The 18,242-nt window shown below is 53.5% G+C and overlaps 1 protein-coding gene across 1 annotated transcript in view; it reads right to left on the bottom strand.

The window, feature by feature from the left end:
- The window catches only part of NEURL4 (neuralized E3 ubiquitin protein ligase 4), a 34,325-nt gene that overhangs the window by 7,538 nt on the left and 8,545 nt on the right, over positions 1 to 18,242 (bottom strand). Inside the window, 12 exon segments of the mRNA XM_075204935.1 lie at positions 3,180 to 3,289; positions 3,358 to 3,502; positions 7,001 to 7,105; positions 8,709 to 8,802; positions 9,190 to 9,287; positions 9,290 to 9,352; positions 9,355 to 9,367; positions 11,097 to 11,234; positions 11,236 to 11,256; positions 11,390 to 11,554; positions 11,693 to 11,857; positions 16,446 to 16,453. Of these exon segments, the coding sequence (XP_075061036.1) occupies positions 3,180 to 3,289; positions 3,358 to 3,502; positions 7,001 to 7,105; positions 8,709 to 8,802; positions 9,190 to 9,287; positions 9,290 to 9,352; positions 9,355 to 9,367; positions 11,097 to 11,234; positions 11,236 to 11,256; positions 11,390 to 11,554; positions 11,693 to 11,857; positions 16,446 to 16,453 (1,125 nt within the window).

Consider the following 18,242-nt stretch of genomic DNA (forward strand, 5'->3'; position numbering starts at 1 on the left):
CAATCAGAACGATGTCTGAGTGACTTAATATATCTAGCTGGCAGCCCAAGTTAATTATCTAGGTCAACAGGTAATCTGAGAGGAAATAACTTCCAGATAATGTGCACCACAGTACTATACTGGCAGAAATAGCATTGGGAAATGTATTAATATGTATCAATATAAATGTTATTTTATCAAAATGTATCTCAGACTTATATTGTGTAACGCTGCAGATACAATGTGTCAAATGTCTTAAGGATTCATACAGGCGTGAAGGGTCATATTATTCCCTGAAGTAATAGTGTAATACCTTCACTAATAGACCCCTGCTGTAAGGGGGAGGATTGAGACATTTGACCTTATTCCCTGTGTATACAGCCAAGAATATAGGGAGAGCAGAATGACAACAGAGCTATTCTAGCTTGGAGGATCTTGGTGCACAAGACATCAGTGAAAAGGACTCTGGGCCAGGCATCGTGGTGCCGCTGGAGGAAACCCTACCAGGACAGGGTCTGTGTGAGCCAGTAACCCAGGCTGGGAGACACCGTAACTGTCTAGCTAAACGGTAGTGGTGATATTGCGGGAGGATACAATTCTGAAGGATACTGAGATTATTATTTTAGAGTGCTGACTGCAAGAGGCTGCTGGAGGATACATTTACCCTGTAACTTGTGAACGTCTTGTGGTGTTGTGCTGTTGTAATAAAGCCTTATTTTGGATATATTCTTGTCTGTCCGAGGGAGCTGAATACCATGGAGGGTAATCACAGTCCCAGCCAAGGGTGATTTTACTCACAAAACTCTAACATCGGTCTGGTTGCTTCCATTCACAATAGAGATAAACATAGGAAATATTCTGGATTTTTCCACTAAACTCTGAGGACACTGCCCGCTTTGGAGGCTGCAGGAGGCAAATCCTTTAGCTGTAGGGTTGCCAGAATCTCCTTCAAAAGAATTTTATGCTGGAAAATAAAAAGGAATTCTACTCCCCCAAAGAGTCCTAACTTGGTTACTGGTAGAGTAACTTAAAGTGACGATATCTTGCTTAAGGAATGAAGCTCCCCCTCTGAGTTTTAGGATGAAGAGTAGGAAGGGGAGTGCCTTGACCTCTGTTTGTGACCACTGTTACAGCAAATCAGAAATTAGCACTGCAAATAAAGTGCTAGTTGCTTCTTGAGAGGGCCCGACGGACAATGTCACTTGGTCCATAGTAGACTGCAGGGATCCAGTAGCCCTGGAAGGTGTAGAATCTGTTCCGATTCCTGGCATTAGTTGGGGGAGATCCAGTTTACAACGTTACAGAGTACATGTATCACATCTAGCGTTAGAGGAACGCAAGACTAGCAGTTGGAGCCATATTTTGGCCAATTTGCGAGGAGCAGCAGCTGGAGAAAGCTTGACTGATTACACTAACTAGGCTACCAGCAGAGAAGACAGAAAAGAAGGTATGACTGCGTCCACTCAGGAGGTGATTCAGAAAGCAGCAGTCCGGAAAAAGAATTAAACAGTCCTGGGAGATTGTTCTCCCGCTACCTTCCTCTGCCAATCCACATATGGGATGGGTGGCAGGGAGGAACCATCGCAGGCAGGTGGTGATGACCATCTCATACTTCTGGACCTAGCCAGAAGGAAAGCAGCTGTCCCGGGAGACCACCGGTAAAACGAGAACTTCTGGCCTTATCCAGGGATGGAGTCAAGACTTTGGATAGCCCTCTCAATCCCAACTTAGAGAACAGGGTGTGAAGAAGGATCTGAGAGAATGGGTGAGAACCCTCAGAGACCAACCACCCTGGCAGGACAAAACAAAATATAGCCGGGTGTTTACAGCTTGGAAGAGGAATCAGATGAAAGCTTCAGTATTGGACATTCCAGGGATGAAGGGATTAACACCCAACTTGTCTCCATGGACTTGGACCAAATCCAAGACATATACTTTACACCAGTGGTTCCCAAACTTTTGCAGTTCGCGGCACCCTTAGAGTCTCCAAATTTTTTCAAGGCACCCCTCCAAAATAATTACTGAACAGTCCTGTTTTAGAAGTAGTTGGGTCAAAAAATTGCAATAAGTATTTAGGTCACGACAAAAATACTTATTTAGTTGTATGCAAAAATGCCCCTCTGCATCCAGACACTCTGCCCTCAGGCACTCTGCATCCAGACACACTGCCCCCTCTGCATCCAGGCACACTGCCCTCTCTCACGTTGCCCCCTCTGCCACGCTGTCCCCCTCCTCTGCCCTCTCTCACGCTGTCCCCCTCCTCTGCCCTCTCTCACGCTGTCCCCCTCCTCTGCCCTCTCTCACGCTGTCCCCCTCCTCTGCCCTCTCTCACGCTGTCCCCCTCCTCTGCCCTCTCTCACGCTGTCCCCCTCCTCTGCCCTCTCTCACGCTGTCCCCCTCCTCTGCCCTCTGTCCCCCTCCTCTGCCATCTGCCCTCCTCCTCTGCCATCTGACCCCCTCCTCTGGCATCTGCCCTCCTCCTCTGGCATCTGCCCTCCTCCTCTGGCATCTGCCCTCCTCCTCTGGCATCTGCCCTTCTCCTCTGGCATCTGCCCTCCTCCTCAGCTCTCTCTCCCCCTCCTCTGCCATCTGCCCTCCTACTCTGCCCCGCGCCAGCTATAGAAAAAAAAGAAAGCAAACAGAAACTTACCAATCCGCGCGGCGCTAGGACCCTGCAGCCTCCTCTCTCCCGCAGCTGTCACTGACGTCGATATTCAGTGACAGCTGCGGGAGAGGAGGCTGCAGGGTCCTAGCGCCGCGCGGATTGGTAAGTTTCTGTTTGCTTTCTTTTTTCTAGGGCTGGCCCGTGGCACCCCAGTGACAGCGCCGCGGCACCCCTGGGAGCCGCGGCGCACACTTTGGGAACCGCCGCTTTACACTTTAACAGTGAAAGACATTTTAGATTTTGGAGAACAATTTTCTTCCGCGTACACCAGACTTCCTGTTGGTAATCCCACTTTAAGATACTGCAGCCAGATTTTTCTTTTTATCAGAAAACAACTAACAGAAAAATAAATTGATCTTAAATATCCAACATCTCACCTGTCAAAGGCTGGATACTTTACACGTGTGTGAATATTATCTGTAGATTCGTTTACCTATTCCTTTATCTAACTGGCTTCACAGGACAACAAATCTTCATAATGACCCTGAGAGCGGAGATTCCCTCTCGGGTGATTATCACTGGTCAATCTACGCACCTGGCAGCAGTTCCCCCCGATCCAGCAATCTTCGCACGCTTCCTGCACTACTGCCTTGGTAAGCGATATGCCACTTCTTGTACTGAGTACAGGATAGCCGCGGGCTGAGCCTGTAAGAGAGGGGTGATGAGCACGAGACATTCCAAGAATTGTTACAATCGTGTCTTCCATTTCCTACCTGAGAGGGAAACTACACCAGCCGCCCGGCTCAGCGTACTCCCGCAGGGGGTCTCCTCTCTTACTGTACAGCTCATCCCCTCGCAGCTTGTGACAGGAGTCACAGTGACAGACACACAGCTTGCAATCTTCCATGAAATATCCATCTACAACAGAGGCAGGAGAAGCGGTGAGAGCGAGACAACGTGCGTTATGTGATGGGGAGGGACAGAGGGAGACAGTGTGCGTCATAGGGAGGGAGACAGTGTGCGTTATACAGAGGGAGACAGTGTGCGTTATACAGAGGGGGGGGGACAGAGGGAGACAGTGTGCGTCATACAGGGGGGGGGGACAGAGGGAGACAGTGTGCGTCATACAGAGGGGGGGACAGAGGGAGACAGTGTGCGTCATACAGGGGGGGGGGGACAGAGGGAGACAGTGTGCGTCATACAGAGGGGGGGGGACAGAGGGAGACAGTGTGCGTCATACAGAGGGGGGGGGACAGAGGGAGACAGTGTGCATCATACAGTGGGGGGGGGACAGAGGGAGACAGTGTGCATCATACAGTGGGGGGAGGGACAGAGGGAGACAGTGTGCGTCATACAGAGGGGGGGGACAGAGGGAGACAGTGTGCGTCATACAGGGGGGGGGACAGAGGGAGACAGTGTGCGTCATACAGGGGGGGGGGGGGACAGAGGGAGACAGTGTGCGTCATACAGGGGGGGGGGACAGAGGGAGACAGTGTGCGTCATACAGGGGGGGGGGGGACAGAGGGAGACAGTGTGCGTCATACAGAGGGGGGGGGGGGGGGGACAGAGGGAGACAGTGTGCGTCATACAGAGGAGGGGAGGGACAAAGGGAGACAGTGTGCGTCATACAGAGGGGGGGGGACAAAGGGAGACGGTGTGCGTCATACAGAGGGGGGGGGACAGAGGGAGACAGTGTGCGTCATACAGAGGGGGGGGGACAGAGGGAGAGTGTGCGTCATACAGAGGGGGAGGGACAGAGGGAGACAGTGTGCGTCATACAGAGGGGGGGGACAAAGGGAGACAGTGTGCGTCATACAGAGGGGGGGGGACAGAGGGAGACAGTGTGCGTCATACAGAGGGGGGGAGGGACAAAGGGAGACAGTGTGCGTCATACAGAGGGGGGGGGGGGACAGAGGGAGACAGTGTGCGTCATACAGAGGGGGGGGGACAGAGGGAGACAGTGTGCATCATACAGTGGGGGGAGGGACAGAGGGAGACAGTGTGCGTCATACAGAGGGGGGGGACAAAGGGAGACAGTGTGCGTCATACAGAGGGGGGGGGACAAAGGGAGACAGTGTGCGTCATACAGAGGGGGGGGGGGGGGGGACAGAGGGAGACAGTGTGCGTCATACAGAGGGGGGGGGACAGAGGGAGAGTGTGCGTCATACAGAGGGGGAGGGACAGAGGGAGACAGTGTGCGTCATACAGAGGGGGGGGACAAAGGGAGACAGTGTGCGTCATACAGAGGGGGGGGGGACAGAGGGAGACAGTGTGCGTCATACAGAGGGGGGGAGGGACAAAGGGAGACAGTGTGCGTCATACAGAGAGGGGACAGAGGGAGAGTGTGCGTCAAACAGAGGGGGGGGGGAAAGAGGGAGACAGTGTGCGTCATACAGAGGGGGGGGGACAGAGGGAGACAGTATGCGTCATACAGAGGAGGGGGGGACAGAGGGAGACAGTATGCGTCATACAGAGGAGGGGAGGGACAAAGGGAGACAGTGTGCGTCATACAGAGAGGGGACAGAGGGAGAGTGTGCGTCATACAGAGGGGGGGGGGAAGAGGGAGACAGTGTGCGTCATACAGAGGAGGGGGGACAGAGGGAGAGTGTGCGTCAAACAGAGGGGGGGGGGGAAAGAGGGAGACAGTATGCGTCATACAGAGGAGGGGGGACAGAGGGAGACAGTGTGCGTCATACAGAGGGGGGGAGGGACAAAGGGAGACAGTGTGCGTCATACAGAGAGGGGACAGAGGGAGAGTGTGCGTCAAACAGAGGGGGGGGGGAAAGAGGGAGACAGTGTGCGTCATACAGAGGGGGGGACAGAGGGAGACAGTGTGCATCATACAGAGAGGGGGGGACAAAGGGAGACAGTGTGCGTCATACAGAGGGGGGGGGACAAAGGGAGACAGTGTGCGTCATGCAGAGGGGGGGAGGGACAAAGGGAGACAGTGTGCGTCATACAGAGGGGGGGAGGGACAGAGGGAGACAGTATGCGTCATACAGAGGGGGGGGGACAGAGGGAGACAGTATGCGTCATACAGAGGAGGGGGGACAGAGGGAGACAGTATGCGTCATACAGAGGAGGGACAAAGGGAGACAGTGTGCGTCATACAGAGGGGGGACAGAGGGAGACAGTATGCGTCATACAGAGGGGGGACAGAGGGAGACAGTATGCGTCATACAGAGGGGGGGGACAGAGGGAGACAGTGTGCGTCATACAGAGGGGGGACAGAGGGAGACAGTGTGCGTCATACAGTGGGGGGGGGCAGAGGGAGACAGTGTGCGTCATACAGTGGGGGGGGACAGAGGGAGACAGTATGCGTCATACAGAGGGGGGACAGAGGGAGACAGTGTGCGTCATACAGAGGGGGGGGGGACAGAGGGAGACAGTGTGCGTCATACAGAGGGGGGGGGGACAGAGGGAGACCGTGTGCATCATATGGAGGCGGGGGGAGCAGGGTGAGACCGTGTGCATCATAGGGAGGGGAGTACAGAGGGAGACAGTGTGCGTCATACAGAGGGGGGACAGAGGGAGACAGTGTGCGTCATACAGAGGGGGGGACAGAGGGAGACAGTATGCGTCATACAGAGGGGGGACAGAGGGAGACAGTGTGCGTCATACAGAGGGGGGGACAGAGGGAGACAGTGTGCGTCATACAGAGGGGGGACAGAGGGAGACAGTGTGCGTCATACAGAGGGGGGACAGAGGGAGACAGTGTGCGTTATACAGAGGGGGGACAGAGGGAGACAGTGTGCGTCATACAGAGGGGGGGGACAGAGGGAGACAGTATGCGTCATACAGAGGAGGGGGGACAGAGGGAGACAGTATGCGTCATACAGAGGAGGGACAAAGGGAGACAGTGTGCGTCATACAGAGGGGGACAGAGGGAGACAGTATGCGTCATACAGAGGGGGGGGACAGAGGGAGACAGTGTGCGTCATACAGAGGGGGGACAGAGGGAGACAGTGTGCGTCGGACAGAGGGAGACAGTGTGCGTCATACAGTGGGGGGGGGCAGAGGGAGACAGTGTGCGTCAATACAGTGGGGGGGGGACAGAGGGAGACAGTATGCGTCATACAGTGGGGGGGGGGCAGAGGGAGACAGTGTGCGTCATACAGTGGGGGGGGGACAGAGGGAGACAGTATGCGTCATACAGAGGGGGGACAGAGGGAGACAGTGTGCGTTATACAGAGGGGGGGGGACAGAGGGAGACCGTGTGCATCATATGGAGGCGGGGGGAGCAGAGTGAGACCGTGTGCGTCATACGGAGGTGGGGACAGAGGGATACCGTGTGCATCATATGGAGGAGGGGGGGGGGAGCAGAGTGAGACCGTGTGCGTCATACGGAGGGGGGTACAGAGGGAGACAGTGTGCGTCATACGGAGGGGGGGACAGGACAGGTGATGTAAGCCTTACCTGGCAGAAGCAGAAATTCCTTGAATCGGAGGCAGAGAGCAAGATATTCACAGCTCAGGAGGGCGAGTGGGTCAGGGGGCACCCAGCAAAGGCTCTCCTTCACACCTAGGAAGATTATTGTGACTATTAATAATTCATCTATTAATAATTAGTTACTCATCGTCAAGTACCGTTATCCGGGGCTCTACTAAACGGCAGAGGGGGGACAGAGGGAGAGTGTGCGTCATACAGAGGGGGAGGGACAGAGGGAGACAGTGTGCGTCAAACAGAGGGGGGGGACAGAGGGAGACAGTGTGCGTCATACAGAGGGGGGGGACACAGAGGGAGACAGTGTGCGTCATACAGAGGGGGGGACACAGAGGGAGACAGTGTGCGTCATACAGGGGGGGGGGAGACACAGAGGGAGACAGTATGCGTCATGCAGAGGGGGAGGGACAAAGGGAGACAGTGTGCGTCACACAGAGGGGGGGGGACAGAGGGAGACAGTATGCGTCATACAGAGGGGGGGACAGAGGGAGACAGTGCGCGTCATACAGAGGGGGGGGGAACAGAGGGAGACAGTATGCGTCATACAGAGGGGGGGGGACAGAGGGAGACAGTATGCGTCATACAGAGGGGGAGGGACAAAGGGAGACAGTATGCGTCATACAGAGGTGGGGGGGACAGAGGGAGACAGTATGCGTGATACAGAGGGGGGGGACAGAGGGAGACAGTATGCGTCATACAGAGGGGAGGGACAAAGGGAGACAGTATGCGTCATACAGAGGTGGGGGGGACAGAGGGAGACAGTATGCGTGATACAGAGGGGGGGGGACAGAGGGAGACAGTATGCGTCATACAGAGGGGAGGGACAAAGGGAGACAGTATGCGTCATACAGAGGGGGGAGGACAGAGGGAGACAGTGTGCGTCATACAGAGGGGGGACAGAGGGAGACAGTGTGCGTCATACAGAGGGGGGGGAACAGAGGGAGACAGTATGCGTCATACAGAGGAGGGTGGACAGAGGGAGACAGTGTGCGTCATACAGAGGGGGGGGACAGAGGGAGACAGTGTGCGTCATACAGAGGGGGGACAGAGGGAGACAGTGTGCGTCATACAGAGGGGGGGGGAACAGAGGGAGACAGTATGCGTCATACAGAGGGGGAACAGAGGGAGACAGTATGCGTCATACAGAGGGGGGGGACAGAGGGAGACAGTATGCGTCATACAGAGGGGGGACAGAGGGAGGACAGTGTGCCGTCATACAGAGGGGGGGACAGAGGGAGACAGTATGCGTCATACAGAGGGGGAACAGAGGGAGACAGTATGCGTCATACAGAGGGGGGGGGACAGAGGGAGACAGTATGCGTCATACAGAGGGGGGACAGAGGGAGACAGTGTGCGTCATACAGCAAAGGCTCTCCTTCACACCTAGGAAGATTATTGAGACTATTAATAATTCATCTATTAATAACTAGTTACTCATCGTCAAGTACCGTTATCCGGGGCTCTACTAAACGGCTCATTTGTGGGACCCCATTTCACTGTGTCGGGGGAAAAGACTCCGGCAGCAGTAGTGTGTGATGTTGGGTCACGTTCTAACCACGTCATTTCACCTATGTGATTGCTCAATTAGGATTTAAAGTTGTAATTATAGAGGAGGCCCAGAATTATCCAGGCAATGGACCCCATCATTTAGATAAGTGTAGGCTCACCGAGCACAACTTACCATCCACCATGTCCGCCTTTTCCCTCTCTCCAGGAAGATGCCCCTCGTGCCCATCGGACTCTGCTCCCTGCACCTCTCCTGTCACTATGGAAACCTGGAGGAGGGGAGACAGACATAGGAGTATCCCCATTATAATTACCCAGCCAGTCATCGGGAATGAGCTGGATACAATAAAACAACACTACGCAGGTCAGGAATGGCGTGTGTAACGTGGACGAGCGGGTTCTACACCAGATGGAACACGACAGTTAGGGGAACATTAATAAAAAAAACAGCCCCCGCCCGACCTCCACCACAATAGGATATAATAATATAACACCACTAAGCAGTAATTTAACATTGATGTGTATTAGAAGCAGTAGACAATGGACTTGTTTAATATCCGAGTTGGAAAACAACTTTGACTTGCTGACATCATCTTTGTCCTGATGTCCTGGGCCACCACTCATAGTTGGAGAATACATATTCCTTGTACACTGACCTGCTCACATTGTCCGTAAAGGTCTACAATGACGTAACACAAGTCTGGGAGGTCCTGTGCTCCTACACCCTGATCCAATCCATTAATATACAAGTGAAGCCACCCGATGAATCCAACAGTAGACCAAGACATGTTCCCTCAGGGCACAGATCAAGATTAGGCCATAACCTTCACGGATCTAAAGGAGAGAAGACAGATAATACATCTATAAAGCGAAACCTGATGTACAGGCGGCAGCGGAGACCGTAGCTAGGCTCATCATACGGAGAGGGGTGGTAGGTAGAGCAGCAGAGGACCGCAGCTAGGCTCATCATACGGGGTGTGGTGGTGGTACGCAGAGCACCGCAGCTAGGCTCATCATACGGGGAGTGGTGGTGGTATGTAGAGCAGCAGAGGACCGCAGCTAGGCTCATCATACGGGGAGGGTGAGTGGTATGTAGAGCAGCAGAGGACCTCAGCTAGGCTCATCATACGGGGAGGGTGGTGGTACGTAGAGCAGCAGAGGACCGCAGCTAGGCTCATCATATGGGGAGTGGTGGTGGTACGTAGAGCAGCAGAGGACTGCAGCTAGGCTCATCATACGGGGAGGGGTGGTAGGTAGAGCAGCAGAGGACCGCAGCTAGGCTCATCATACGGGGAGGGTGGTGGTACGTAGAGCAGCAGAGGACCACAGCTAGGCTCATCATACGGGGAGGGGGAGTGGTACGTAGAGCAGCAGAGGACCTCAGCTAGGCTCATCATACGGGGAGGGGTGGTGGTACGTAGAGCAGCAAAGGACCGTAGCTAGGCCCATCATACGGGGAGTGGTGGTGGTACGTAGAGCAGCAGAGGACTGCAGCTAGGCTCATCATACGGGGAGGGGTGGTAGGTAGAGCAGCAGAGGACCGCAGCTAGGCTCATCATACGGGGAGGGTGGTGGTACGTAGAGCAGCAGAGACCGCAGCTAGGCTCATCATACGGGGAGGGGGAGTGGTACGTAGAGCAGCAGAGGACCTCAGCTAGGCTCATCATACGGGGGAGGGGTGGTGGTACGTAGAGCAGCAAAGGACCGTAGCTAGGCCCATCATACGGGGAGTGGTGGTGGTACGTAGAGCAGCAGAGGACTGCAGCTAGGCTCATCATACGGGGAGGGGTGGTAGGTAGAGCAGCAGAGGACCGCAGCTAGGCTCATCTTACGGGGTGTGGTGGTGGTACGCAGAGCACCGCAGCTAGGCTCATCATACGGGGAGGGGGGGGGGGCATGGTACGTAGAGCAGCAGAGGACCGCAGCTAGGCTCATCATACAGGGAGGGAGGGGTGGTGGTACGTAGAGCAGCAGAGGACCGCAGATAGGCTCATCATACGGGGCGAGAGGGGGTGGTACGTAGAGCAGCAGAGGACCACAGCTAGGCTCATCATACGGGGAGGGGTGGTACGTAGAGCAGCAGAGGACCGCAGCTAGGCTCATCATACGGGGAGAGGTGGTGGTACGTAGAGCAGCAGAGGACCGCAGCTAGGCTCATCATATGGGGAGGGGTGGTGGTACGTAGAGCAGCAGAGGACCGCAGCTAGGCTCATCATATGGGGAGGGGTGGTGGTACGTAGAGCAGCAGAGGGCTGCAGCTAGGCTCATCATACAGGGAGGGGGGGTGGGTACGTAGAGCAGCAGAGGACCGCAGCTAGGCTCATCATACGGGAGGGGGCGGCGGTGGAGCACAGCGAGGCCCGTCATACAAGGAGGGGGCAGCGGCAGAGCACAAAATGCCCATCATAGAGTGAGGAGGGGAAGTGGTGGAGTGCAGTGACCATGTTGAACGGGGGGTGTTCAGCGGAGGAGTGCAGTGAGGCCCGTCGTACAGGGTGGTGTGGGGGAGGGGGGGTTAACGGTGGAACACAGCAAGGCCTGACGTACATTGTGTTAGCAGTACCTTAGCCCCATTGCAGAGCACGGCACTGCGCTGGAAGATCCAGGAACTCCTCTTGATGGCAGCAGCTGTGGCTGGGAAATTGAGTCTCTCAGGTGAGACACCAAAGACTCCGATGGAAAGAGAACCTGTCCAGCGGGGGGGAGAGTTGGTCTATTCGCACCTGGTGGGAGCAGTAAAGTTATTACTTACATACTGGAAGACTGGAGGAGGGTTATTCTGGTTATTATTATACATCTACTAACGGGCAATACAGCCCCCAATTCAGATCCTCCACCGCTTGTACATCTACTTACCTGGAACAGAAAGAGACGAGGTAACGGCTGAGCCACAACCACAATTCCCTGGTTATAGCTGGACACGCGTGTAGCCGTTCGATTCCCATGTGCAAGAAGAATATTCTTCCCATGATTACCCATAAAGTGCAAAGACAGAGGCTGAAGAACAGTCAGAGGGTCACCCTGCTGGAAATAAAATTATAGCCTTAGGGTCACCGGATGAGAGATACATAGCTTTTATCTGTGTCACCCTGCAGGGGGAAGGACACTTGTCCGAGTCACCCGTTCTATCACACAGAGCGAGCCCCCTCTATCACTCACGTTGTGTTCTACGTCTTCTTCCTCATCGCTCTCAGAAGTTATCGATGGTGGTTTGGTGACATCCAATTCTTCAAGTACCGAGGAGCTGACAACAGATACGGCATTGACACAGCCGTGTAGATCCAGGACAGCATATACACTCTGGATGGGCACATAATAAATGACCTATTAATATACCGTAATTCCCCATGTGTAAGACACACCTTCATTTTGGGGCCAGAAATTTGAAAAAAAATGTATTACATAAAGTTATTGAACTCAAGTTTTATTCGGGTGGGGTACGGCTCGCCCATGATGGTCACACTGACACAGATGACACCTACAAAGTGTCCCTGCGGGGTGTTGACTGAAGGGCACATTGACGTGACACAGTGCTGCACGAGATCTGCAGAGTCGGGAAGGAGGTGCTGTCATCCTTCTGCTGACATCAGAGATCTGCACAGTCGGGAAGGAGGTGCTGTCATCCTTCTGCTGACATCAGAGACCTGCACAGTCGGGAAGGAGGTGCTGTCATCCTTCTGCTGACATCAGAGACCTGCACAGTCGGGAAGGAGGTGCTGTCATCCTTCTGCTGACATCAGAGACCTGCACAGTCGGGAAGGAGGTGCTGTCATCCTTCTGCTGACATCAGAGACCTGCACAGTCGGGAAGGAGGTGCTGTCATCCTTCTGCTGACATCAGAGACCTGCACAGTCAGGAAGGAGGTGCTGTCATCCTTCTGCTGACATCAGAGACCTGCACAGTCGGGAAGGAGGTGCTGTCATCCTTCTGCTGACATCAGAGATCTGCACAGTCGGGAAGGAGGTGCTGTCATCCTTCTGCTGACATCAGAGATCTGCACAGTCGGGAAGGAGGTGCTGTCATCCTTCTGCTGACATCAGAGATCTGCAGAGTCGGGAAGGAGGTGCTGTCATCCTTCTGCTGACATCAGAGATCTGCACAGTCGGGAAGGAGGTGCTGTCATCCTTCTGCTGACATCAGAGATCTGCACAGTCGGGAAGGAGGTGCTGTCATCCTTCTGCTGACATCAGAGATCTGCACAGTCGGGAAGGAGGTGCTGTCATCCTTCTGCTGACATCAGAGACCCGCACAGTCGGGAAGGAGGTGCTGTCATCCTTCTGCTGACATCGGAGACCCGCACAGTCGGGAAGGAGGTGCTGTCATCCTTCTGCTGACATCGGAGATCTGCACAGTCGGGAAGGAGGTGCTGTCATCCTTCTGCTGACATCAGAGACCTGCACAGTCGGGAAGGAGGGTGCCGTCATCCTTCTGCTGACATCAGAGATCTGCACAGTCGGGAAGGAGGTGCTGTCATCCTTCTGCTGACATCAGAGATCTGCACAGTCGGAAGGAGGTGCTGTCATCCTTCTGCTGACATCAGAGACCTGCACAGTCGGGAAGGAGGTGCTGACATCCTTCTGCTGACATCAGAGATCTGCACAGTCGGGAAGGAGGTGCTGACATCCTTCTGCTGACATCAGAGACCTGCACAGTCGGGAAGGAGGTGCTGACATCCTTCTGCTGACATCAGAGACCTGCACAGTCGGGAAGGAGGTGCTGACATCCTTCTGCTGACATCAGAGACCTGCACAGTCGGGAAGGAGGTGCTGTCATCCTTCTGCTGACATCAGAGACCTGCACAGTCGGGAAGGAGGTGCTGTCATCCTTCTGCTGACATCAGAGACCTGCACAGTCGGGAAGGAGGTGCTGTCATCCTTCTGCTGACATCAGAGACCTGCACAGTCGGGAAGGAGGTGCTGTCATCCTTCTGCTGACATCAGAGACCTGCACAGTCGGGAAGGAGGTGCTGTCATCCTTCAGCTGACATCAGAGACCTGCACAGTCGGGAAGGAGGTGCTGTCATCCTTCTGCTGACATCAGAGACCTGCACAGTCGGGAAGGAGGTGCTGTCATCCTTCTGCTGACATCAGAGATCTGCAGAGTCGGAAGGAGGTGCTGTCATCCTTCTGCTGACATCAGAGATCTGCACAGTCGGGAAGGAGGTGCTGTCACCCTTCTGCTGACATCAGAGATCTGCACAGTCGGGAAGGAGGTGCTGTCATCCTTCTGCTGACATCAGAGATCTGCACAGTCGGGAAGGAGGTGCTGTCACCCTTCTGCTGACATCAGAGACCCGCACAGTCGGGAAGGAGGTGCTGTCACCCTTCTGCTGACATCAGAGACCCGCACAGTCGGGAAGGAGGTGCTGTCATCCTTCTGCTGACATCAGAGACCTGCACAGTCGGGAAGGAGGTGCTGTCATCCTTCTGCTGACATCAGAGACCTGCACAGTCGGGAAGGAGGTGCTGTCATCCTTCTGCTGACATCAGAGATCTGCACAGTCGGGAAGGAGGTGCTGTCATCCTTCTGCTGACATCAGAGACCTGCACAGTCGGAAGGAGGTGCTGTCATCCTTCTGCTGACATCAGAGACCTGCACAGTCGGGAAGGAGGTGCTGTCATCCTTCTGCTGACATCAGAGACCTGCACAGTCGGGAAGGAGGTGCTGTCATCCTTCTGCTGACATCAGAGACCTGCACAGTCGGGAAGGAGGTGCTGTCATCCTTCTGCTGACATCAGAGATCTGCACAGTCGGGAAGGAGGTGCTGTCATCCTTCTGCTGACATCAGAGATCTGCACAGTCGGGAAGGAGGTGCTGTCATCCTTCTGCTGACATCAGAGATCTGCACAGTCGGAAGGAGGTGCTGTCATCCTTCTGCTGACATCAGAGATCTGCAGAGTCGGGAAGGAGGTGCTGTCATCCTTCTGCTGACATCAGAGACCTGCACAGTCGGGAAGGAGGTGCTGTCATCCTTCTGCTGACATCGGAGATCTGCACAGTCGGGAAGGAGGTGCTGTCATCCTTCTGCTGACATCAGAGACCTGCACAGTCGGGAAGGAGGTGCTGTCATCCTTCTGCTGACATCAGAGACCTGCACAGTCGGGAAGGAGGTGCTGTCATCCTTCTGCTGACATCAGAGACCTGCACAGTCGGGAAGGAGGTGCTGTCATCCTTCTGCTGACATCAGAGACCTGCACAGTCGGGAAGGAGGTGCTGTCATCCTTCAGCTGACATCAGAGACCTGCACAGTCGAGAAGGAGGTGCTGTCATCCTTCTGCTGACATCGGAGACCTGCACAGTCGGAAGGAGGTGCTGTCATCCTTCTGCTGACATCGGAGACCTGCACAGTCGGAAGGAGGTGCTGTCATCCTTCTGCTGACATCAGAGACCTGCACAGTCGGGAAGGAGGTGCTGTCATCCTTCTGCTGACATCAGAGATCTGCACAGTCGGGAAGGAGGTGCTGTCATCCTTCTGCTGACATTAGAGATCTGCACAGTCGGGAAGGAGGTGCTGTCATCCTTCTGCTGACATCAGAGACCTGCACAGTCGGGAAGGAGGTGCTGTCATCCTTCTGCTGACATCAGAGACCTGCACAGTCGGAAGGAGGTGCTGTCATCCTTCTGCTGACATCGGAGACCTGCACAGTCGGAAGGAGGTGCTGTCATCCTTCTGCTGACATCGGAGACCTGCACAGTCGGAAGGAGGTGCTGTCATCCTTCTGCTGACATCAGAGACCTGCACAGTCGGAAGGAGGTGCTGTCATCCTTCTGCTGACATCGGAGATCTGCACAGTCGGGAAGGAGGTGCTGTCATCCTTCTGCTGACATCAGAGATCTGCACAGTCGGAAGGAGGTGCTGTCATCCTTCTGCTGACATCAGAGATCTGCACAGTCGGAAGGAGGTGCTGTCATTCTTCTGCTGACATCAGAGACCTGCACAGTAGGGAAGGAGGTGCTGTCATCCTTCTGCTGACATCAGAGATCTGCAGAGTCGGGAAGGAGGTGCTGTCATCCTTCTGCTGACATCAGAGACCCGCACAGTCGGGAAGGAGGTGCTGTCATCCTTCTGCTGACATCAGAGATCTGCACAGTCGGAAGGAGGTGCTGTCATCCTTCTGCTGACATCAGAGATCTGCACAGTCGGAAGGAGGTGCTGTCATCCTTCTGCTGACATCAGAGATCTGCAGAGTCGTTTTTCAGGCAAGTCTGTCATTGTACCTGTCGTTTTTTCCTTAAATTGTTCTTTTATCGTAGGTGTCCTCTGTGTCAGTATTATCGTAATCGTTGAAGCAATTACCACCGGTTTTATTCATCATACCATGTAAGCAGCAGTGACTGCAAGCCCTTTCATTGTGCTAGAAGGATCAGTAATGCAGCTTATTTTATATCGTCCCATACAATATTTTATATTGTTAACAGCCCATCGGCATTTCTAGTGCACAAAGCGGGTTCCAGGCAGCTGTACTTTCCCCAACCCCTACCTATAGATTTAGCGTCTGGACAATGGAATCTGAATGACAGGAAGGCAGCACCACTGCGCAGCGTTGATGACAACAGGGACTTCAGCCTACAAAGCTTCCAGTCCTACACAGCTTGGGGCGTCTACGTGACATCAGTGAAATGCTCAACGTGCTCAGTGGAAATCGAGGTTTGAAGAGCACTACGGGTCGCAAATCCAAAGCGGCCGTCCAGTTAACGGTTCGGATTTGCGCTGCCACTGTATAAGACGCACCCAGTATTTAGATCCCAAATTTTTGGAAAGGTGCGTTTTCTACATGGAGAAATACAGTATATACTATACATAACACAGCCAATAACATTTACTACAGGAGCTCCCAGGGTTTCTGCAAGTTAGTAAATCCACTTGGTGTGTTTTGGAGCGCTCCTGTTAGTCCAGACAACAGAGAATTACCCAAAAAACTGTGAGGAAAGAAAAACAAAACAAAAGCCTTAAACAGAGATGAACATGGAACCATCTCTGGACAGAAAGCCACATACACAGAGGTCTACAGAGCATCTTACCCATCAAGGTACCCAGATATACAGAGGTCTACAGAGCATCTTACCCATCAAGGTATCCAGATATACAGAGGTCTACAGAGCATCTTACCCATCAAGGTACCCAGGTATACAGAGGTCTACAGAGCATCTTACCCATCAAGGTACCCAGGTATACAGAGGTCTACAGAGCATCTTACCCATCAAGGTATCCAGGTATACAGAGGTCTACAGAGCATCTTACCTATCAAGGTACCCAGATATACAGAGGTCTACAGAGCATCTTACCCATCAAGGTACCCAGGTATACAGAGGTCTACAGAGCATCTTACCCATCAAGGTACCCAGATATACAGAGGTCTACAGAGCATCTTCCCATCAAGGTACCTAGGTATACAGAGGTCTACAGAGCATCTTCCCATCAAGGTACCTAGGTATACAGAGGTCTACAGAGCATCTTCCCATCAAGGTACCCAGGTATACAGAGGTCTACAGAGCATCTTACCCAATCAAGGTACGCAGATATACAGAGATCTACAGAGCATCTTACCCAATCAAGGTACGCAGATATACAGAGATCTACAGAGCATCTTACCCATCAAGGTACCCAGGTATACAGAGGACTACAGAGCATCTTACCCATCAAGGTACCCAGGTATACAGAGGACTACAGAGCATCTTACCCATCAAGGTACCCAGGTATACAGAGGTCTACAGAGCATCTTACCCATCAAGGTACCCAGGTATACAGAGGTCTACAGAGCATCTTACCCATCAAGGTACCCAGGTATACAGAGGTCTACAGAGCATCTTACCCATCAAGGTACCCAGGTATACAGAGGTCTACAGAGCATCTTACCCATCAAGGTACCCAGGTATACAGAGGTCTACAGAGCATCTTACCCATCAAGGTACCCAGGTATACAGAGGTCTACAGAGCATCTTACCCATCAAGGTACCCAGGTATACAGAGGACTACAGAGCATCTTACCTATCAAGGTACCCAGGTATACAGAGGTCTACAGAGCATCTTACCTATCAAGGTACCCAGATATACAGAGGTCTACAGAGCATCTTACCTATCAAGGTACCCAGGTATACAGAGGACTACAGAGCATCTTACCTATCAAGGTACCCAGGTATACAGAGGGTCTACAGAGCATCTTACCTATCAAGGTACCCAGGTTATACAGAGGTCTACAGAGCATCTTACCCATCAAGGTATCCAGGTATACAGAGGTCTACAGAGCATCTTACCCATCAAGGTACCTAGGTATACAGAGGTCTACAGAGCATCTTCCCATCAAGGTACCTAGGTATACAGAGGTCTACAGAGCATCTTCCCATCAAGGTACCCAGGTATACAGAGGTCTACAGAGCATCTTACCCATCAAGGGTACCTAGGTATACAGAGGTCTACAGAGCATCTTCCCATCAAGGTACCCAGGTATACAGAGGTCTACAGAGCATCTTACCCAATCAAGGTACCCAGGTATACAGAGGTCTACAGAGCATCTTCCCATCAAGGTACCTAGGTATACAGAGGTCTACAGAGCATCTTCCATCAAGGTACCCAGGTATACAGAGGTCTACAGAGCATCTTACCCATCAAGGTACCTAGGTCATACAGAGGTCTACAGAGCATCTTCCCATCAAGGTACCCAGGTATACAGAGGTCTACAGAGCATCTTACCCAATCAAGGTACCCAGA

Source organism: Mixophyes fleayi, chromosome 4, assembly GCF_038048845.1.
Source record: "Mixophyes fleayi isolate aMixFle1 chromosome 4, aMixFle1.hap1, whole genome shotgun sequence".
Classification (NCBI taxonomy): Eukaryota; Metazoa; Chordata; class Amphibia; order Anura; family Limnodynastidae; genus Mixophyes; species Mixophyes fleayi.